Below are 22,610 nucleotides of genomic sequence, written 5' to 3' on the forward strand. Positions count from 1 at the left end.
CTATGTCCCAAGCTCCTCCTTCTCTCTCTTATAGGCCCTAGATTTTGTGTGTTTTGTGTGTATGTGTGTGTGTGTATATGCACGTGTGTGCACGTGCATGCTTGCATATGTTGTTACTATGGCTTGAACTCACGGTCCAGACATTATCCTTTAGCTTTTTTTTGCTCAAGTCTGCACTTTACCACTTGAGCCACAGCTCCACGTCTGGCTTTTTGCTGGTTTTCTTAGATGTCTTGCCTGGGCTGACTTTGAGCCTCAGTTCTTAGATCTCAGTTTCCTGAGAAATTAGCATTATAGATGTGAGCTCTATTGCTCAGTAGTCCAGATTTTTTTTTTTTTTTGGTCGGTCATGAGGCCTGAACTCTGGGCCTGGGCGCTGTCCCTCAGCTCTTCAGCTCAAGGCGAGCGCTCTACCACTGAGCCACCTTCCCAGTCCCAATCCAGATTTTTAAAGATCCTTTTCTTCCTGTTCTAGGGTCACTATGTGTTATCAGAAAGCCAACCGGAACTAGAGGAAAAGCAAACTGCTGCCCTCTCTGCAACAGTGCAGGTTCAGCCTTCCACACACAGTGACTCCTTGGATTCCCAGAACAGCAGCCAGCAGCAGACAACACAGTATATCATCACGACTACCACCAATGGCAATGGCAGCAGTGAGGTGCACATCACTAAGCCGTAATGCGTTTATCAGGAGCTAGACTCGGACTCACATCATATCTTTTCTCCTTCATCAATCAGCTTCTGACCCCTAGAACTCTTTTTTAAGATTTATTACTCACTCAAGAGTTTGGAAACTACCGTTTTGACACTCACATGTGCTGGGGGTGATTTTTGCCAATGTCATCTTTAGCAAATTGACTCTTCAAACCCTTGGGCTTTCTGCCACAGAACGGAGATCTTTCAGAGGAAAGTACATTTCAAGATGGAGAAACTTGGATTTTCCCTTGTTAGTTGTGTGTCTTTCTTTCTTTCTTTCTTTCTTTTCTTTCTTTCTTTCTTTCTTTCTTTCTTTCTTTCTTTCTTTCTTTCTTTCTTTCTTTCTTTTTTCTTTCTTTCTTTCTTTTTCTTTCTTTCGTTCATTCACAACACACTAATAAGCCTTATTCTCCCTTTGTGGAAATACTAAGTGGTATACTAAGGTGGAGACAGGATGGCCATTGGACTGCTGAATTCTAAGCCATGGCACCAGAGGAGAAGGGGTAGTTTATGGGTGTGAATTAGGTCAAGACTGTCTGAGTTTTCAGTAATTTGACAAAGGAAACTTCCTAGAAGAAAAAGTTAAAATGATGAGAAAAAAGTTTGACAGTATTCTCAAGGGAAAACTGTTGTCTAAATTTTTCTTACTGTTGATTTTTTTTTAATTGCTTTTTTGGTGGGTTAGATAGGGGTATTGGTCTATTGCTCAGGCTGGCCCTAAATTTCTGGGCTCAGATAATCTTCCTGCCTCAGCCTCCTGAGTAACATAGGCATGTGCCACCATTTTTTTTAAGTTTCTTATTTAAAAAAAAAAAAGTTGTTTGCTAATTGATAGTGCTTTCCACAGATGCTAGTCTTAGCAGATGAAGTAGAACCTCATGCTCTGATAGTTCTTCCTTTGTTATTCCTCAATATGAACTCACTGAGGAAAAAACATCCTTGGTTTCAGCAGATTTCAAGCCCGCACATTAAAATGTTGCCTACCATTCTCTGGTTGTAGTTGTATTAAGAAGGAGATATTAGTATCAAGAAAAATTACTAAAGCTATGTGTAGAAAGAGAGACCGAGAGATAGTCAGAAAGAAAGTACTAAAATCTTGTCCTGCTTTGCAGGATGCATTTACCATTCATTGGTAAAAGATGAATTCCTTGTTCTTACCAAACATATGTTTAACTTTATTTATTTATTACTATTTTTTGTGGTGCTGAGGATCAAATCCAGGGCCTCAAGCATGCTGAGGTGCTCCATCAATTAACCACACCCCAACATTTAACTCTTGCTTACAACATTCAGTATATTTTAGTACTTTTAAGGTCATCTTAAAATGAACATTCTTTAATGTTGGATGGAAAGGTGGCCTTTATTATTTTTAAACACTTTTTCACTATCAATACATTGTAACTCATCTGGACCTACTTGTAAAATGACCAATTTCCACTTAGAGTAAAAAATGAAAACTTGAGGACCATTTGTAATAGCTTAGGGTAATGTAAAGGATCTGGAATATATTCAGTCTTTATGAATATTATACTGTTTGTTGAAAGAAGAAAACTATGCTGTGACGTTAGTTGGTTGGGAGCCTCGTTTGCTATGAATTCAGTGAGGAAAAGTATTTTTTTCCTTTTTATTGTACATTCCAGTTATTATCCATAAAACATTTCAAAAGTCAGTATGTATTTTAACAACTTTTGTGACATATTTTTTTAGAGTACTTATATTGTATAGTGAACTTCCCACTCCAGATTAGGAAGACTTATACGTTCATTTCAAATGAAGGTAACTCACTGATCTTATTCACATTTATGAGTAAAAACTGTCTATATGAACTAAGAAGTATAGTGGCTTTTTTATGGTAAAGATACCTTTCTGAAGAGCAAACAATTCTTTTGCAATAACTTTATTAAAATGTAGATCTTGCACTTTGATTTTGAGAAGTTCATTCATACTGTTATCTCTGAAACTTAGGGCACTAAGAAAATTTGAGAAAGTTATCTCAAAAATATGTGAAACCTAGCTGGGCATAGTGGCACATACCTATCATACTAGCACTTGGGAGATCGAGGCAGGTTTGTAAATTCAGGGCCTGCCTGGGCTACATAGCAAGACCCTGTCTCAAAAAAAAAAGTGTGAAAACTGAAAAGGGCCTATGTATCTTTGGTGACAAAGAGGTATGATAATTTCAACTAAAAATACCAACTTTGAGTCAAAATGCAAACTTTGGTTTCCATAGTCCCATAAAGTGTTGGTTATAAATAACCTAGTATCCAGTCTAGAAAGAATAGACTTTTTAAAAGTCCAGTTTTTTTGGGGGTGGGGGTTGGGGGGGCAGGTCCGGTCGTGGGGCCTGAACTCTGGGCCTGGGCACTGTCCCTCTGCTCTTCAGCTCAAGGCTAGCGCTCTACCACTTGAGCCACAGGGCCACTTCTGGCTTTTTTCTTTTTGCTTATGTGGTGCTGAGGAATTGAACCCAGGGCCTCATGCATGCAAGGCAAGCGCTCTACCACTGAGCCACCTTCCCAGCCCCCCAGTTTTAGTTTTTATAACTTAAATTTGTCCCTGTTAGATTTTTTTTTTTCTTATTTGAACCAGCAAGGAACTCTCTCTTCTCAGGAATACCTTACTGATTAAAATTTGTAAAAGGAAACTATCACTGAGTGGAATGTTCATTTTATGCTAGTTATTTTATTATTTAAAATACATAGAGGAAAATATTGCTGAAGGATCTTTTTGTCACTTTCTCTTCTAGTGTTTCTTCCCATCTTTTTTGGTCCTTATGTGGTCCTTCTGGTCCTTATATATTAGCAACCTGAGAGGTGGGTAGTGGGTTTTGCCAAATGACACCAGTTTTAGATCAGGGATGTACACAGTCATCTGAGGGAAGAGGTTTTCAAAAGGACTTGTATTTGAAAGGGTAGCAGGTTAGAATTCCTCTGAAGTCCCAGCTGGGAAACAGGGATGTAGCCAATACTTATATTATGACCTCTTCCTTTGATCCTGTAGATTTCAGTGCCGGATGAATATTTGGAGTAGGTTGAGTATATTTTTTTTTTTAACATTTTTATTGTTTGATTAGTATCCTGAGAAATGGACATTTCATCATGTAAAATTCCTGTTCTTCTGGAAAGGCTTTTGTTTTGATGTTCTTGAATTATTTTCTGACCCAGAATTATCCTTTCAAAACAAAACAAAACAAAACAAAAAGTCAAGATATCTAGAGCTAAAAAGCACTTCATGAGATGCTAGAGCTGATCCATTTGGTTGAAATGTTGACCTTATCCTGTTACTTAAATGTGAACATTTATTGTATATTCAGTGAGTTATAGTGTTAATAGTCTTGTGCTACCCAGCAGGTGTAAAAATTAATAAATATTTTTTCTAATAAACATGTGTTTCGTTTGTGTATATGAAGCTGTGTGAAGCTGCAAGAGCTATTGGTGAGGTTGAAGTGGTGTTTTGTTGTTGTTTTGCTTTTTCAATTACACCTTAATTTCTGGTTTCTGGTTGGGCATTTAAGAAACTTGAAAGTCCTTTCAGGCATTGGTGACTCACACCAATGGCTACTCTGGAGGCTGAGATGTGGGGATTATGTTTCTAAGCCAGGCCAGGCATGAAAATCCGTGAGACTCCAATTAACCAGCCAAAAAAGAGCCAGAAGTGCTCATGGCTTAAGTGGCAGCCATGAGCAAAAAAAGTCAAGGGACAGCACCAAGCCCCAAGTTCAAGCCCAAGTACCAGCACACATAAACACACACAGAGTCAAATTTACCAGGCTCATGCCTGTAATCATAGCTACTCAGAAGGCCGAGGTCTGAGGATCACTGTCTTAAGACAGTCCAAGGCAAGAAAGTCCTGAGACTTTTTTTTTTTGGGGGGGGGGGAGTCTGGTCGTGGGGCCTGAACTCTGGGTCTGGGTGCTGTCCCTCAGCTCTTCAGCTCAAGGCTAGCGTTCTACCACTTGAGCCATAGCGCCACTTCCGGCTTTTTTCATTTTGCTTATGTGGTGCTGAGGAATCGAACCCAGTGCCTCAGGCATGCAAGGCAAGCGCTCTACCACTGAGCCACCTTCCCAGCCCCCGGCTTTTTTCTTATGTGGTACTGAGGAATTGAACCCAGGGCCTTGAGCATGCAAGGCAAGTGCTCTACCACTGAGCCACCTTCGGAGCCCCAGTCCTGAGACTCTTATCTCCAATTAAATACCAGAAAGCTGGAAGTGGAGCTCTGGCTCATGTGGTAGAGTGCTAGCCTTGAGTTAAAAAGCTCAGGGACAGTGCCCAGAACCTGAATTCAAGACCCAGGACTGGTACCAAAAAAAAAAAAAAAAAAGGTAAAGTTGTGAAAGTCTCTACTTATCCCATAAACAAATATAAAAGCTGAATAAGTCAAAACATCAAATTTTCTTAAATATATCACTGAAGGGAAGTCACGGGCCACAAAACTGGAGAGGCTAACAGTGATTCTCTCTAGACACTAGGTTGAAAATACACTATACAACTTGGGGATGGGAACAGGAAGGAAAAACAGTGAGGGAAAAGGGGTGATAGTGTCCAAAAAGAATTGTGCTCATTACCTGATTGATTTATGTACCTTCAACCCCTCTGTACATGACTTTTATAGTAAGAAATTTAAAAAAAACAACAGATAGGTGATAGAAAGTATCACACCTAATGAACAAGTATTTATTAGCAGAAGCCTCTAAGGGAACTAATGGAGAGCAGGAAAACCTGACTTGTAATTGATATGTTGCTGAAGGTACAGTCTAGACAACTCTTTAGAGATTAATAACTCCAGAGGGTGCCACACTAGGGCAAAAGGGATTCTTTTTTTTCCCCTTTTTTTTGGGGGGGAGTATGTCTGGTAGTGGGGCCTGAACTCTGGGCCTGAGTGCTGTCCCTCAGCTCTTCAGCTCAAGGTTAGCACTCTACCACTTGAGCACAGTGCTACTTCCAGCTGAGGAATTGAACCCAGGGCCTCATGCATGCAAGGCAAGCACTCTACCACTGAGCCACCTTCCCAGCCCTTTTTTTTTTGGATCGGTTGTGGGGCTTGAACTCTGGGTCTGGGCACTGTTCCTGAGCTCTTCAGTTCAAGGCGAGTGCTCTACCACTTGAGACACAGTGCTACTTCTTGTGGTTAATTGGAGATAAGAGTCTCATGGACTTTCCTGCCCAGGCTGGCTTTGAAGTGCAATCATCAGATCTCAGTCTCCTGAGTAGCTAGGATTGTAAGTGTGAGCCACTGGCGCCCAGCCATATTTCTTCTTTGAGCTTTACCTCCAGGAACTTGGCTAGGTTTTCACAGTGAATATTATGGAACAATCCCTTGGTGCTGCTGAGGTATGTGACGGGGGTAGGGGTGACGACAGTAGTGGAGAGCCAGCCAGAAACCATTCTGAATATTCCAGAAGATTCTACTACTTAACAATGACTATTTTCAGAAGAGGAGATAAGTTAATCAGAGTCCAACTGGCATTTGTTTTATCAGAGCCTAACTGACCCAGGCAATGGGAAATAAAAACCCAATTCCTCCATCTAACTACAGCCATCCTTTGCCACCTAAGGAGGAGAAAAACAGAAGCAATTGTGAAGGTAATCACTTAGAATCACAAAGACCAAATCTAGGATTCTAAAATATCCTCCCCCATCTAATCCCCATCTAGCTAGAGACCTACTTGCAGAAATTATCTTTTTTTTTTTTTTTTTTGGGTCTGGTTGTGGTGCCTGAACTCTGGGTCTGGGCGCTGTCCCTCAGCTCTTCAGCTCAAGGCTAGCGCTCTACCACTTGAGCCACAGCACCACTTCCGGCTTTTTTCTTTTTGCTTATGTGGTGCTGAGGAATCGAACCCAGGGCCTCAGGCATGCAAGGCAAGCACTCTACCACTGAGCCACCTTCCCAGCCCCGCAGAAATTATCTTAACTAGTACATTATAGGGCTGAGAGCTGGTGGCTCACTCCTGTAATACTAATCATTCAGGAGGTTGAGATCTGAGGACTGAGGTTCAAAGCTACCCCAAGCAAGAAAGTTGTGAGACTCATCTCCAAGTAACTAGCAAAAAGCTGGAAGTAGAGTTGTGGCTCTAGTGGTAGAGTGCCTGACTTGAATGAAAAAGCTAAGGTACAAATCTCAGGCCCTGGGATCAAGTCCCAGGGCAAAAACAAAACAAAAAAAAACAAAAAAACAAAAAAAAAAACCCAACATTTTGTGTGCGTGGAGTGAGGTGTATGTGTGTATGTGTATATGTGTGTGCTGGTCCTGGACTGGTCCTTGGCCACTGTCCCTGAGCCTTTTTGCTCAAGGCTAGCACTCTACTACTTGAGTGCTACTTCCAGCTTTTCAGTCATTAATTAGAGATAAGAGTCTCACAGACTATCCTGCTTGGGTAGGCCTTGAATTACAGGCTTGATATGTTGAATTGAAACCCCTTTGTATAACTACTTAAAGCTAATTAAAAAAATAAGAACAAAACCCTAGAAATACTGGCCAAAGACACCTTAGCAAAGAATATATACTGATGACAAGGAAGTATATGAAAAGATACTTCAGTTCATGTCATCAGGGAAATTCAAATTAAAACTATATGAGATGCCACATTATGGCTACTCTCCAGAACCATGACAACACCAAAATGCTACCAAGAATCTGGTCATAGTCCCAAGGAAAGAGAAACCTTGATGATAATGATAATATAAATATATTATATTTATATATTTATACAAGGGTGGTTTCTAGTTCAAGAACCTCCCAACAGCCTTACCAGAATGAAGGGCATCTTTTCCACAGTGGAGCAGGTGGAGGAGCATGGGAAAGAAGTGTTTTCCATAGAGGACAGGACATTAACTTGTGCTGCTGGCTGTATTCTCTGATATATTTCTATTCAATCCAGAGAACTGAAGGTGGTCTCTGCATCACTAGGGGAGCAACCAAAATCATGATATATTGAACAAAAACATACTGTGTGTGTGTGTGTGTGTGTGTGTGTGTGTGTGTGCGCACATACGCTCGTTTTTCCTAGGTGCTACCCCTGAGGGTTTTTTTTTTTTTTTGTTTTGTTTTTTTGCTCAAAACTAGCTCTCTACCTTGAGTCACAGCTCCAGCTCTGGCTTTTTTCGGTAGTTATTTGGAATTAAGAGTCTGACAGACTTTGTTGTCTGGGCTGGCTTTGAACCGTGATCCTCAAATTTTAGTCTCCAGAATAGCTATAGGATCACAGGTGTGAACCACCGGTGCCTGGTAGAACACTGTCATTCCAAATGCACTTTCTGGACATTTGGGAGCATGGAGATGTGAGGAAAGAAAATCAGGGGCTCAGGTTGAGGTCCGTCTTTTCCTCTCTGAATCCGGAGAAACCAAGATTTCCTCCACTGTAAAATGATCACTTGGCCGGTCGCAGGTGCTGGGCACATGCGGCCCCAGTACAAAGACAGTGGAGAGAACCTGGTTGTCACAGTGCCTGTGAAAGGGTATGCTTAATGTAAACGTTAGCTTTCAGGACCTTCATTTCTCCCAGCAAAGAACTGCAACTTCTTTCTGCCTTCCCCAAACTCCTAAACCAAGTGAGGACACTGTGGAGGATCGCAGCCTTCCTCTGACACCAATGGACAGGGCGTTTACAGACGGCCCCGCGGCTCTGGGCCCCGCCCCCAGCTCCGCCCCTCGCCGGCCCCGCCCAGACAAGCCCCGCCCCTTCCGCCGCCCGAGCCCGGAGCGTGCACGCACCCGCACGCCTTGCGGGAGCGAGCGCGTCCGGGAGCCCGCGGCTGGAGAGGCGCTGCGGGTTGGGAGACCCGCGTCCAGGATTCTGGTGAGGGCGGGCCCAGGGCGGCGGGAGGGTTAAAATGTGGCCCGGGGGCGGAGAGAGGAAGTGGGGCTCCTCGGGCGCCGCCTCCCGTGGGCTAGGGGCAGGAAGCTGGGCGTTGGGAGCGGGGCGGCCCGTGTGGGTGAGGGTTAGGGTTAGGCACCGTGTGGGGGAGGGGCGGGGTGCTGTGCAGAGGGGCGGGGCCGGGGCCTGGCGCGGGGTGGGGTGGGGTGGGATTTGCTGTCACAGGCGAGGAGTTTGGAATAGGCAATTGCTCTGGAGGGAACTGTTTAATTCTGCTTGCGGAGAGTCCTGGAGGGTAGGTCCGTGAGCCAGGTGCAGAGGGAAGGCCTTTGGGAGAGACTTTCCTGGTCCCCTCAAGAAGTCCAGGACACCCAAGACTCACACCGATGGCTTCCGGGTTCCAGCACTCTGGTAGCTCTGCTTGCTTTTCTTTAATTTGAGATCCTGTTTAGAATAGTTGGCAGAGTACTGGACACTGGTGAAAGTGAACTATGCAACTCGTGGGTGGAGATGGGAGGGAGGGAATGGGAGAGAATGAGGGAACAGATGACCCTGAGAAAGGACATGTATTTATTACCTGACATATATGAATGTAACCCTGCTGTATAGCACCTCTAAAACAACAGTAACGAAAGTTTAAAAAAGCCCCCCAAAAGAATTGTTGGCAGGGCAGAGGTTGTCACAGAGATATATTACAGTTAGTTAAACATCTTGTTGTAACTGAAGAAATTTACAAGTAAGTTGTGTAGGTAAGTGCCTGGCAGCGTTACTCACTGCAGTTGTTCTTCCTAGTATTAATTCTGTCATGGGGATTTTATTCTAAATATCAAGTTGCTTCTACATTAAAAAAAATACAAAACTCAGGTGCAATGTGCAGAAGGCTGATGGGACACAATGACCTGGAAACCACCCAGCTTCCTTAATACTAATCTCTTTGATGTATCTTTACATAGATTTGAAATCTGTTCAAGAGAACTTTAAGGGGAGAGACACTTCAGGGTTTGCTCATTATCATTTGAGAATTTTGGAAATGAGACATACCTACATAAAGTGATACAAACTGTCACTTTGTTGGAAAATATTTATTGCAAGATTCCAGGATTGAAAATTACAATAGAGAGGTCCTGGTCCAACTCCTCTGTGGCTTACAGGTAAGGAAATTGATGCCTGTTGAGGTAAGATTTTTTTCAGAAGGTCACAGAATTACTAGCTGATCTACTCTAGAGGTTTGGCATTTGAACTGAGACTTATTTTTCCTTTACATTTTAGAATACTTTGTTCATTTGGTAGGAATAGGAGCTAGAGAGAATGATTTAGCAAAGGTTTACAGAGGGATTGAGTTCAAGTTCCTGCTGGAAATGTTGAGAGTCCTGTGGCTTCAACTTCTCTGATTCCAGCCATCAGCTTTGTGAGATGTTCTCTGAAAATGTTTTAGTATATTATTTTCTAAAGGTGGCCAGCAGTATTCGGTTATTACATGAGGAAAAAAGTAGTATTAATTCACATGGTTGTAAAGATTAGTAGATTGAAGCCAAGTACTTGTGGCTCACACCTCAAATCCTACCTAATCAGGGAGCTGAGATGTGAGGATTGAAAGTGAAAGCCAGCCAGGGCAGGAAAATCTGTCAGACTCCTTATCTCCATTTAACTACCAAAAAAAGCTGGAAGTGGAGTTGTAGCTCAAGTGTTAGAGCTCTATATTTGAGCAGAAAAGTTCAGGGACAGTGCCCAGGCCCAGAGTTCAAGCCTCTGGACTGGCACCAAAACAAACAGCTGATTGGACTACTGACTTTACTGGTTGTCAGTAGGTACTTGAAACTTCAGGACTAATAATCCTGTCATTTTAGGATTTAAGTTGAGTGTTTCTGCAAATATATTGTATAGTGATAAGAACTTGGATTTGGGCTGGGTGGGTGGTTTATGCCTGTAATCTCAGCTGCCTGTGATTCAGAGATAGGAGGTCATTTGAAGCCAGTGTGGGCAAAAATTTGTGACATCTTATCTCAAAAATTAGCTCTGATGGCCTCTAACTGTAATCATAGCTGTTTGGGAAGCAGAGGTAGGAGGATCACAGTTCAAGGCTGGTCTCAGGCAAAAAGTTTGTGACTTTATAATAATGAAAGCAAAAAGGGTTGGTGGTATGGCTCAAGTGATAGAGCATTTATTTGCGTAGCATGCATGAGGCCCTAAGTTCATACCCCAACCTATGAAAAAAGAACATGGCTTTGCAGATAGACTTAGGTTTGGTATAGCCTCTGGAGGACAAGTTGATTACCTATTTTCATTTTATTCATTCATTCATTTATTTATTTTTGTGTGTGTGCAGTACTGTGCTTGAACTCAGGGCCTCAACCTCTCAGTTTTTTTCTGCTCATGGCTGGCACTCTACCACTTGAACTACATCTTCAGTTCCAATTTTTTGCTGGTTAATTGGAGGTAAGAGTTTCAGACTTTTCTGCCCAGCCTAGCTCTGAACTGAGATTCTCAAATTTCAGGCTCTTGAGTAACTAGGATTATAGATGTGAGCTACTTTCACCTAGCAAATCTTTAATTTTAATATCAGTAGAATAAGTGTAAATATCCTTGTTGCAGGAATTAAATGATATATATAAATGTCTTACTCGGCCCATTTCAAGTAAGTGTTATAGTTACTGTCTGAGGCTTACTAGTATACATGGATTTGCAGTATGTTTTATAACAATGAAGAATTAAAATGCCAAAAAATATTAAATTGTTATAGTGGAGTGATAATTGACGTGGGAACTCTTTGTCACTTGTGGGGCTTGAACTCAGAGCCTACTCACTGCACTGTCTAGGAACTTTTTTGCTCAAGGCTAGCACTCTACCACTTTGAGCCATTGTTCCATAGACAGTTTTCTGGTGATTGATTGGAGATAAGAGTCTCTGGGACTTTCTTACTCAGACTGTCTTTGAACTGTGATCCTTAGATCTCTGCTTCCTGAATAGGATTATAGGTGTGAGCCACCAGCGGAGGTTTTTTTTTTCCTTTGATTAGCCTGGGTGCAGCCTTACCACTTGGAGCCACTTCTGGTTTTCTGGTGGTTAATGGGAGATTAAGAGCCTTACTGCTTGAGCTGGCTTTGAACTACAATCCTCAGATCTCAGCCTCCTAGTGGCTAGGATTTTGGCATAAGCTACCAGTGCCAGGTTGACTTGGGATCTCTTCATTATGACTGATTTGTTTATCATTTATTTTCTGAATGTCATTCTATGTCCCCAAAGGAAAGTATAAGAAACTTTATGAATGTTGGAGTTAGTGTAGATGAATTTTGAAAGACAGCTTTTCTAGAAAATTCCAGTGGGGAAGCAGTATAGGAAGGGAGGGAGAAGAGCTTTATTTATTTATTTATTTATTTATTTATTTATGCCAGTCCTGGGGCTTGAATTTGGCCTACGCACTGCCCCTGAACCTCTCTGTGCTTAAGGCTACCGAAGAGCTTGTTTTTATAGTAAGAAGTGAAAGTCAGTTTGAGAAGTATTTTCCAGAAGAGTGTTAGCATCAGCCAGATTTCAGCATTTCTGCCTCAAGATGCATATTTTTGTTAGGGATACGTTGGAGAATAATGGATTCTTTGGATCATATGCTGACGGATCCCCTGGAACTTGGTCCTTGTGGAGATGGCCATGGCACCCGCATTATGGAAGATTGTCTGCTGGGAGGCACCAGGGTTAGTCTACCGGAGGATCTTCTGGAGGATGTAAGTGGTTACATTGTTGCAAGCATTTCCCACCTGCTAATATCTTGGGGTCCAGTCTCGTGGGGCCTGAACTCTGGGCCTGGGCGCTGTCCCTCAGCTCTTCAGCTCAAGGCTACTGCTCTACTACTTGAGCCACAGCGCCACTTCTGGCTTTTTTCTTTTTGCTTATGTGGTGCTGAGGAATCAAACCCAGGGCCTCAGGCATGCAAGGCAAGCGCTCTACCACTGAGCCACCTTCCCAGCCCATGAAGAGATCTTTTATCTTTTAAGTGTAAAGTGACTAAGGAAAAAAGCATATCCTACATTCTACATGTTTAATAATACAGTGGAATAACTTGATAAACTTTATTATTTTTAATAAGATAATTCTTATTAATTATAAAAAGATTAGGTCAAGCCAAGTGCCAGTGGCTCACTTCTGTAAACCTAGCTACTCAGAAGACTGAGATCTGAGGTTGGTGGTTTTTAAAGCCCCAGCAGGAAGGTCTGTGAGACTCTTATCTCCAATTAACCCCCAGAAAACTGGAAGTGGCACTGAGGCTCACAGTGATAGAGCACTAGCCTTGAGCAAAAAAGCTCAAAGATAGCACCCAGGCCTTAAGTTCAAGTCCCATGACCAACAACAACAACAAAAAGATTAGGTCAGATCTGATAGGTATAGACCTGTAATCCTAGCACTAGAGAGTCTGAAGCAGGAAGATCACAAGTTTGAGGCTAGCCTGGGTTAGTAAAACCCTGTCTCAAACAAGAAAAAAGAAAATGCAATAAAAGGCAGCAGTATATTTTAAACATAGAATTATGCATTTATGTTAAAGTAGTTGTCGTGTTGTGAATCATTAAACAAAACTCTGACATGTTATATCTGTCTATCAACCATGCCTGAGGTAGCTGAGGTGCCAGCAAGCCTCTGACCACTTTTACAGGCAAAATGACAGTGTACAAGGAACTGTTTATGAACATATTCACTTAAGCATGTGTTTTGTTTGGCATGCTGCATTTTGAACATACAGGCAGGTGCAGATATAGTATGCAAATACCTGTATATCCCCCAGTTTTAAGAGATACATTTCATGTAGTACTGTCTGCTTCAGATTTTTCCATTATATGTCAAACATTGTAGAGAAAATGAAAACCACTACTGTGCCCTTCTCTGATGCAAGCTCCTATTGCAGTAGCAACTGTATTGCCGTTACCGTTTGTATTTCTCATCCCTTTTTAAAAATTGCATTGTGTGTATGTGACAGGGTCCAGCTGTGTGCCCAGTCCAATCATATGCTCTTTGCTTATTCTTTCAATGAAATCTCTGTATTATCATTCCTTTAGTCAACAAATACTTACAAGTGTCTGCTTAATGCCAGACACTTGAGTTAGATGCTAGAAATAAAATGGTGTGCAAAAATAGGTTTAGAGAAGAAGATCTTGGACATTGAACCTGAGAATTTTGCTATATCTAGGCAAAGGTGCGTGGTTGGTGGTTGGATTACTGAGTTTCTCCTGGGATTATGGCTCTCCTGTTCCTCAGGATAAAATCAGAACTACTAAACAGGTCTCTAAGTCATTTGTGTTTCTTTTGGCCATTGCACGCCTTTTTGTCCTTCCTTTAGCCAGATGTTGCCTGTTTTTTTTTTTTTTTTCTTGCCAATACTGGGGCTTGAAATCAGGTTATTATGCTCTCACTTGGCAAAAAAGCTCAAAACAAGCCCACAAGCCCTCTACCACTTGAAGCATATCTCCGTTTTGGGATTTTGTTGGTTAATTGGGAATTTATTTGTCCCAGTTGGCTTCTAATCTCCATCCTCAGATGTCTGCCTCCTGAATAGCTATGGATTACTGACAGGCATGAGGGGGCTGGGAAGGTGGCTCAGTGGTAGAATGCTTACCTTGCATGCATGAGGCCCTGGGTTCGATTCCTCAGCACCACATAAGATGAAAAAGCTGGAAGTGGCACTGTGGCTCAAGTGGTAGAGCGCTAGCCTTGAGCTGAAGAGCTGAGGGACAGCGCCCAGGCCCAGAGTTCAGGCCCATGACCGACAAAAAAAAAAAAAAAAGTGAAATGTGTTACACATGAGACTATGTAAAACCCATTTATATACATTTTAAACAATAAAATGGATTGGTTATGTTGTCCCATTCCTGTGATTTCTGTTTCTCTGGACACCAAGGCAATAGGATCACTTGAGCTTACAAGTTTAAGACCAGCCTGGGCACTATAGCAAAATCCAGTTTCAAAATAGTACAGATAGAATGGGGGAGAGAACCCTAAAAACATGTATGTAGCTACCACCTTGTATTATTTTTTGTTTTGTTTTGTTTTTGTGCTATTACTGGGGCTTGAACTCAGGACCTAGGTGTCATCCCTGAGCTTTTTTGCTCAAGTTTGGGCAGTTTACCATTTGAGCCACAGCTCCACTTTGACTTTTTGGTGGTTAATTGGAGATAGGGTCTTATTGACTTTCCTAACAGGCTGACTTTGAACTCTAATCCTCTTATCGCAGCCACCTGAGTAGTTACAACTACAGGTGTAGGCAACCAGTGTCTGGTACCCTTTTGGTGTGTTAATTAACACTACCATTGTAGCTCACCTATGCCCATCTCATTTCTCTCTCCATTTCTCCAATAGGTAACTTCTCCATTCTTCTGTATCAATTTGTTTCTGTGGCTTTGTTCTGTGGATTTTTAATTTCTCTCAGCATTTTCCCCCTTATATCATTAACTGTCTCATTACTAGTGGCCTTTTTCTTCTTTGCTATATGTTTGTATACACATCAGGACATCTTAAACTGGACTGTATGTTTAATTGTTAACCTTCCAGGCAGTATCTGTGCTAGTCTAGCTTAGTACCTGGCAGATACATCTGGTATGTAATGAGTGAAATGAAAATGACCTCTACCTTGCTGATTCTCCCTGTTAGCAAGTGACCTCAGCTCTCCAAACTCCCCTCCCTGTTAACTTTCTTCTCACTGCAGTTTAACCTGGATTCAGGTGTCCACCATGACACTCTTGTGGGGGTACAGATGGCTTCCACATGGCCTTCTGTCTACTCAAATTATTTGCTGTTAGGTATAACATTGTGGTTTATATGTTATTTTTAGTTTCTTAGTTTTTGAGAGTTGAGTAGAAGTCATTGAAATTTTATTTTGTTTCTTGTATTAGTATAAATTGTGAAGGAGTTTTATTGTGGTTTTCTGTACTGGAATTTTAGTTTCTTCAGTTTAAATATGGATTGTAGTCATGGTGCGAACTAAACTGCGAACTTAGAAATGATAAAATGGTAGATTCAATGTTATATATATGTTTTACTACATACACCCACACAAACTTAAAAGCATATTTTTCTGTTATTTTTTTTGTTTTGCCTGAATTCTTCTAGCCCGAGATATTCTTTGATGTGGTCAGCCTCTCCACGTGGCAGGAAGTCCTGAGTGACTCTCAGCGTGCACACCTCCGGCAGTTTCTGCCTCGTTTTCCTGTGGACAGTGCGGAGCAGCAAAATGGGCTCATCCTCGCCCTGTTCAGTGGGGAGAACTTCCGCTTTGGAAACCCTCTGCACATCGCCCAGAAGCTTTTCCGAGGTCCATAGCTTAGAGTGTGTTTTTATTAGGGTGGAATGTGGTGATACTTTTAACTTATGAGGATAATGCCTTCATTTTATTGGGTACTTTTTTTTATGCTATGGGATTTGAACTCAAGGCCTGTACTTGCTAGGCTGGCACTGCACAGTTAGACATTGCTTGTAGCCTGCTTTTATATGGTTATGTTTTAGAAAGAGTCTTGTTTCTAACCCAGGTACTGCCTATTTTAGGCTTCTTATTCTAGCTGGGATGTTAGGAACACCACTATTCCAGGCTTTTTCCATTGAGTTGGAATCTTGGGGACTTTTCTGGGCTGGCCTGAATCAGAGACCTTCTATTTGCAGCCTCCTAAGTAGCTAGGATTCAGAAATGAGCCACCATCATCTAGCTTCTCTTCATTTTTCTGTGTAGATACTAACTCAGCAGAGAATGTTTTTTTTTTTTTTTTTTTTGGGGTCTGGTCGTGGGGCCTGAACTCTGGGCCTGGGCGCTGTCTCTCAGCTCTTCAGCTCAAGGTGAGCGCTCTACCACTTACTTGAGCTACAGCGCCACTTCCGGTTTTCTGGTGGTTTATTGGAGATAGGAGTCTCACAGTCTCTCCTGCCCAGGCTGGCTTTGAACTGCGATCCTCAGGTCTTAGCCTCCTGAGTAGCTAGGATTACAGGCGTGAGCCATCAGTGCCCGGCGCCCAGCTTGTTTTTTATTTTCCCTGTAGAAAAACATGACATTTCACCATTAAGCACTGTAGCACATCTCTCTCTCCCTCTGTTTCTCTCGCTCCCTCTGTTTCTCTCTCCCTCTGTTTCTCTCTTTCCCTCTGTCTCTCTCTCTCGTCTCTTTTTTTCTCTCTCTCTCCTCCCCACCCCCTTCTCTTTTTTGCTGGTCCTGGGTGGCTTGTACTTGGCCTGGGCACTGTCCCTGAGCCTCTTTGTGCTCAAGGCTGATGGTCTACCACTTGAGACACAGGGCCACCTCCACTTTTTTCTTTTTTTCTGAGTAGTTTATTGGAGATAAGAGTCTCATGAACTTTCATGCCTGGGCTGGCTTCGAATCACAATCCTCAGACCTTAAGTCTCTTGAGTAGCTGGGATTACAGGTGTGAGCCACCAGTGCACAGCTCATGTAGCTCTTAATAAGGACATTTTTCTACCTAATCACAGCCCTCTTAGCTGACCCAAGACATTTTATACTGGGAAAATAGTGTCATAGGCTATTTCATGTTCAGATATTCTTGATTGTTGTGGACATGTGTTTTGAACATTATAGTTTAAATCCAGTGCCCATTCAGGAATCAGTATCAGCAGTGTGTTAGGCACTTAGTCTCTTGAGCTTTTTGAACAGAATATATTTTAGTGTATTTTTTCTGCAAAATGATTTTGTGTGTGTGTGTGTGTGTGTTCGTGTGAATGTGAATCCTAGGCTTGAACTTAAGGCTTGAGTGCTGTCCCTGACCTTAATTTTTTTTTTTTTTTTTTGCTCAAGACTAGCGCTCTGCCACTTGAGCAGCAGCTCCACTTCTGACTTTTTGGTAATTCATTGGAGGTAAGAGTCTCATGGAGTTTCTTGCCCTGGCTGGCTTTGAACTGTGATCCTCAGATCTCATCCTCCTGATTAGCTAGGAGGCGTGAGCTGTTGGTACCCAGCTCAGACTGGCAGTTTTGAGGCATCTAGGAAAGCCCCTAGAATGATGTCCTGATTTCTGCAAATATGTCATCTTTGTTGCTTTATGATTAGATTTTGTCAAGTTTTCTTGGCTAGAATGTTGTGTGTGAAATGCTTTCTCATTGTGTCACCTCTGGAAGCAGATGGTGTCAGTTTTCATTCACTGGTAATGCATGTGTAATCATTTGGTTAAGGTATTGTGGCTCATGCCTGTAATCCCATCTACTCGGGAGGCTGAGATCTGAGGATCATGGTTTGAAGCCAGCTCTGGCAGAAAAGTCCTTGTGAGACTCATCTCTAATCAACTACTCAACAACTGGAAGTGGAACTGTGTCTCAAAGTGGTAGAGAACTAGCCTTGAGCAAAAGAGCTCAGGGACAACACCCAGGCCGAGTTCAAACTCCACTACCAACAGCAACAAAACGAAGAGATATTTGTCAGATCTCTTGATTATAAGGGCATTTCTTTTCCTTTATAATTAAGAAGCATTTTGACAGATGGTACTTCTAAAGCCAGTTTTGTTTTACCCAGTGTTTTTTGCTTTACCACTGGTGATCCTTGCCTGAACTAGTTATTATTGAGAGGTTGCAACCTCTGTTAGTTAGAGTTTGCCAATTCTAAGTCAGTTTCCTCTCTCCATTATATAGAGAAGTAGTAACTGTTTCTTCTTTCTTTTTTGGGATGCCTTTGCTTTGATAGGATGGCCTGAAAGTGCTGTACATCTTGAGTTGTGTTAAATTGGACATCTTGGTTGATGCTAAAGACTGGAGAGATGGGCTGGGAAGGTGGCTCAGTGGTAGAGCGCTTGCCTTGCATGCATGAGGCCCTGGGTTCGATTCCTCAGCACCACACAAGCAAAAAGAAAAAAAAAAGCCGGAAGTGGCACTGTGGCTCAAGTGGTAGAACGCTAGCCTTGAGCTGAAGAACTGCGGGACAGCGCCCAGGTCCAGAGTTCAAGCCCCATGACCAGACCCCCCCAAAAAAAAACAAGAGTGGAGAGATTAGGCTTCACCATTTTTTACCTGTCATCATTTTAAGGACTTAAAATTAGCATTCCTCTGTGTGTGTGTGTGTGTGTGTGTGTGTGTGTGTGTGTGTGTGTGTGTGTGTGTGTGTGTGTGTGATTAATTAGAGATAAGAATCTCATGTGCTTTTCTGTCAGTCTTCCAACCACAATCCTCAGATCTCAGCCTCTTGAGTAGCTAGGATTATAGGTGTCAATCACTAGCACCTGGCTGCTTTTTTAAAAAATAAGTTAAAATTCTTTATTGTTATTGTAAAGGTGCTGTCACAGTATACAATTTAGGTGATGAGTATATTTCTTTTTGAACAATGTCATTCCTTCCTATGCTTTTCCCAGTTTACCTCTCCCATCCCACAAATTACATATGGTTCATTTTCACATAGTGTATACCGACTACCCATGCCTGCATTTGTTCATACTTCCTCCCTCCATTTCTGAACCAACCCCCCTTAGTCCCTGCAAAAGACAGAAAAAAAAAGAACAAAACAAAAAGCAAAACCAACTAAACAAACACATGTTGCATTACTTCTTTTATGTGGTGTTGAGACTCGTACACAGGCCATTGTACTACAAGGCAGATGCTGCACCCCTACATCCTCAGTGTCTTTTTTGTTTTTTTTAAGAGATGGAATGTTATTTTGTCTCTCAGACTGGCCTTGAACTTCTAGGACTGAAGGTTCAGCTGCCTGAGTCTCCTTAGTTGGGACTATGACACATCCTTGTGTCCTTCATTTCCTCCTTTGCATTTCCTCTGATAAGTTACTAGTTTAAAAAGGAATTATCCTCTGTGGTTGGCAGAGAGATGTTTCACTGGTCTCAGATAGGAGGACACTGTCTCCTTTGCTGTGGAATAGAGTGGAAACCTAGTTAACTTTAGAGGATTATGTGTAAAATCTTATGTTGTGTTGGAACTATTTACTTCCCTAAATAGTGTAGCTGTCCAGACTAGGTGTATAGATAGGGCATGTCAAGGCAGAAGTTGCTGTCCATTTCACTGACTAGTGCCATATTTTACTTCTAGTTTTGCTGAAGCTGATTGCATTCTGTGGTTATTAAGGTTATCAGCCTTAATTGAGCTTTCATTGTTTTTAGCAATGTTTTATTCTCCTTCCTGATTCCTTTATTATTATTTAAAAATTTTCTTTATTATTGTAAAGGTGATGTGCAGAGAGGTTACAGTCAAATAGAGTACATTTCTTTTTGTACAGTGTTACCCCTTCCTTCATTCTCTCCCAGTTTTTCCCTTCCATCCTCACCCACAAGTTGTTAGTCCATTTTTTATGTAGTGTCTAGTGAGTACCACCACTGCATTTGTTCACCCTTTGTCCTACCATTTCTGTGCCCCCTCTTATGCTCCCAAAGACAGATAAGCAAGACAAAAGGAAAAACAAAAACAAAAACAGCAACAAAAGAAAAGAAAACCTCTTATTTCTATTTCTTGGAGTTCTTTTTTGTTAATTATTATTTTATATGATCAGATGCACATAGCTATTGTGCCTTTGTGATCCTCTCCTAAGAATATCCTCCTTTGGTCTCACTATTGGTTAATGCCTAGAGATCTGTATAACTTATCATGTTGATTCTTTTAATAGTTACTTTTCCAAACTCACTAAATCTGTGTGGACTGATAAACAGTTGTACTTTTGCGTTTGTTTTTTTTTTTTCAGATGGACACTTTAACCCTGAGGTAGTCAAGTATCGGCAGCTATGCTTCAAGTCACAGTACAAGCGATACCTCAGCTCTCAACAGCAGTATTTCCATCGGCTGCTAAAGCAGATTCTTGCTTCCCGGAGTGTAAGTAGTGCTGGGAACTGGATAAATAAGATGTGGGCACTAAAAGGTTTTAAGACTTTAAGTAATGGATTAGATATAAAAGATACCACTAAGGAAAAGAATGTTACCAATTTCAGAGATGTTAAAACATGTAAAAGATACTGTTTCCTAAATTGAAGAAAAATGGTAGGCTCCGTGTTTACCAAGGAAAACAAATGGATTTCTAGCCATTGAGGATTATTGAAGAAAACTTAGAGTGCTTTGGAATTGATTGGAGGAGTTGTACGAGCATCTGAATTTGTGATGGGTTTGTAGAACAGAAAGCTCAGTGGCCTCAGTCTCTTCTAGACTAGTAATTCTGAGGCAAAGTTGTTCCACATTCTTTTAAGTGTTTTTTTTGTTTTGTTTTTTTTTTTGGTGCCAATCCTGGGGATTGAACTCAGGCCTGGGCACTGTCTCTGAGCTTTTGTGCTCAAGGCTAGCATTCTACCACTTGAGCCACAGCTCCACTTCTGGCTCTTTGGTAGTTATTGGAAATAACGAACTTTCTTGCCTGGGCTGGCTTTGAACCATTACCTCCAGATCTCAGCCTCTTGAGTTAGCAAGGATTACAGTACAGGTGTGAGCCACTGGCGTCCAGCTCTTAAGCTGTTCTTTAAGCTTCAGTGTAGATTACTTTGATGTTTATTCTTAGTGGGATAACTCAGGACTCCAATTTGAGTTCAGGTGTGGAATTTTCATCTGTGGTGTCATGTTGGTGTTCATAAACTTTAACACTTACATTAGAGACATTTTGTAATTGACATAGGCTCTGCATTTTCCTTTGTCATGGAGGGCAGGGAATTGAGTATAAAATCTAAGAGAATAAAATTAGGTTGGCAAAGTATACAAAGAACAAGATTTGGTAATGATGGGTACTCTACTTACCTGATCTCATCCTAGGATCTGCTGGAGATGGCCCGTAGGAGTGGCCCGGCTCTTCCCTTCAGACAGAAGCGCCCCTCACCCTCCCGCAGCCCAGAGGAGCGGGAGTGGCGGACCCAGCAACGCTACCTGAAGGTCTTAAGGGAAGTGAAGGAGGAGTGTGGTGACACAGCTCTGTCTTCTGATGAAGAGGGTGAGTGTCCTTGGGCACTTGGCATGGCTGGGTATCAGAGCTAGAGGCAGTTACTCAACTCCCCAGTAAAGCAGCTCTCTGAATCCTCTTGTCTTGGGGGTGGAGAGTGGGACTCATTAGCCTTTTGTCTGAATTGCTGAGATGCTGGTAGATGGGAGTGACTCCATGCCCTTGTTACCCTTGTGCTTGTGTGGCACTTGAGTTAGATGAGCACCTTTTGGATAGGTCCCTGCTGAGCAGGGTCTTTCCATAGTAGGCCTTCTGGTCCCATTGTGCCACTTGAGAGAACTGCTTTTCCCCTTACAGGAGAGTAGTAGTGACTGTTGGCCTGCTGCAATGCGACCCCATCACTGTTGAAGTCTCTCTCCTGGAAGAGCCGTTTAAATGATCTAAGTGTGCTCCAGCTCATCTGGGGAAGGGTCAGAAAGGAATGTGGAACCCTGACCTCCATGTTGTTGGCTTAGTCCTGTTGAACCCAAATGGCCACTTACCCAATCTCCCCTATTGGAGTCCACAGCCACGTTGGATTTACAAGAAAACTTTTCTTTTGAAGATCTCAGCTCATGGCTTCCAAGCTCTCCTGCGTGTTCTCCTAGTCCTGCGGTGCCCCTGAGGGTGGTGCCCACGCTTTCCACTACGGATATGAAAACTGCAGGTGAGAACTGGGCTTATCCTGACCCTGTTCTAGCAACTTACAGGGCAGAAGTGAGAACTCCTCTAGAGGGAGATGGGGATTAGATTCTTACCTGCCAGGAAATAGCAGTGCTCCTTACAAGTGGGAAATTTGGATAACATTCCACATTTTTTATGTGTGTGTGTGTACTGGTCTTGGGCCTTGAACTCAGGGCCTGGGCAATGCCTTTGAGCTTTTTCTGCCCCAGGCTAGTACTCTACCACTCAAACCACATATCCACTTCTGGCTTTTTGGTAGTTAATTGGAGATAAGGAGTCTCACAACTTTCCTGGGCTGGCTTGGATCCTCAATCCTCAGATCTCAGCCTCCTGAATGTCTAGGATTATTGGTGTGAGCCACGAGTGCCTGGCCTGCATCAAACATTTTTCATGTAGAGACATGGCTACCTTCTTTCCTTTGTAGTTTTCCTGAGTAACTGATGATCTGGTATTTTGGGATAAAGAGAACAGAATCTTGAAATCTCAAAACTCAGTAATAGGACAGAATGGGTAACCAGAGCCAGCAGTTTCTTAGAATGTCTATGAAATTAGAGAAGA

General features: G+C 42.2%; 2 protein-coding genes across 8 annotated transcripts in view; both read left to right on the forward strand.

Annotated features, from left to right (window-relative positions):
• Positions 1-4,043, forward strand: part of Prdm10 (PR/SET domain 10) — a 113,075-nt gene extending 109,032 nt beyond the window's left edge. The window contains exon 23 of the mRNA XM_070038363.1: positions 476-4,043. Coding sequence (XP_069894464.1) covers positions 476-679 — 204 coding nt within the window. The 3' untranslated portion in view covers positions 680-4,043. The remainder of the gene's footprint in view (positions 1-475) is intronic.
• A 4,384-nt stretch (positions 4,044-8,427) lies between these two features.
• Nfrkb (nuclear factor related to kappaB binding protein) overlaps positions 8,428-22,610 on the forward strand; it is a 35,894-nt gene continuing 21,711 nt past the window's right edge. For 2 of the 7 annotated variants that reach the window (XM_070038370.1, XM_070038373.1), the window contains exons 1-8: positions 8,428-8,494; positions 9,466-9,663; positions 10,839-10,948; positions 12,080-12,231; positions 15,602-15,803; positions 20,157-20,284; positions 21,206-21,380; positions 21,898-22,035. In XM_070038370.1, the coding sequence (XP_069894471.1) occupies positions 12,097-12,231; positions 15,602-15,803; positions 20,157-20,284; positions 21,206-21,380; positions 21,898-22,035 (778 nt within the window). In that variant the 5' untranslated portion in view covers positions 8,428-8,494; positions 9,466-9,663; positions 10,839-10,948; positions 12,080-12,096. Of the gene's footprint in view, positions 8,495-8,764; positions 8,924-9,465; positions 9,664-10,838; positions 10,949-12,079; positions 12,232-15,601; positions 15,804-20,156; positions 20,285-21,205; positions 21,381-21,897; positions 22,036-22,610 lie in introns of those variants that run through there. The other 5 variants (XM_070038374.1, XM_070038375.1, XM_070038371.1 and 2 more) reach the window with 4 other exon arrangements.

This window comes from Dipodomys merriami, unplaced genomic scaffold (assembly GCF_024711535.1).
Source record: "Dipodomys merriami isolate MVZ:Mamm:240054 unplaced genomic scaffold, mDipMer1.0.p SCAF_29, whole genome shotgun sequence".
In the NCBI taxonomy this organism is placed as follows: domain Eukaryota; kingdom Metazoa; phylum Chordata; class Mammalia; order Rodentia; family Heteromyidae; genus Dipodomys; species Dipodomys merriami.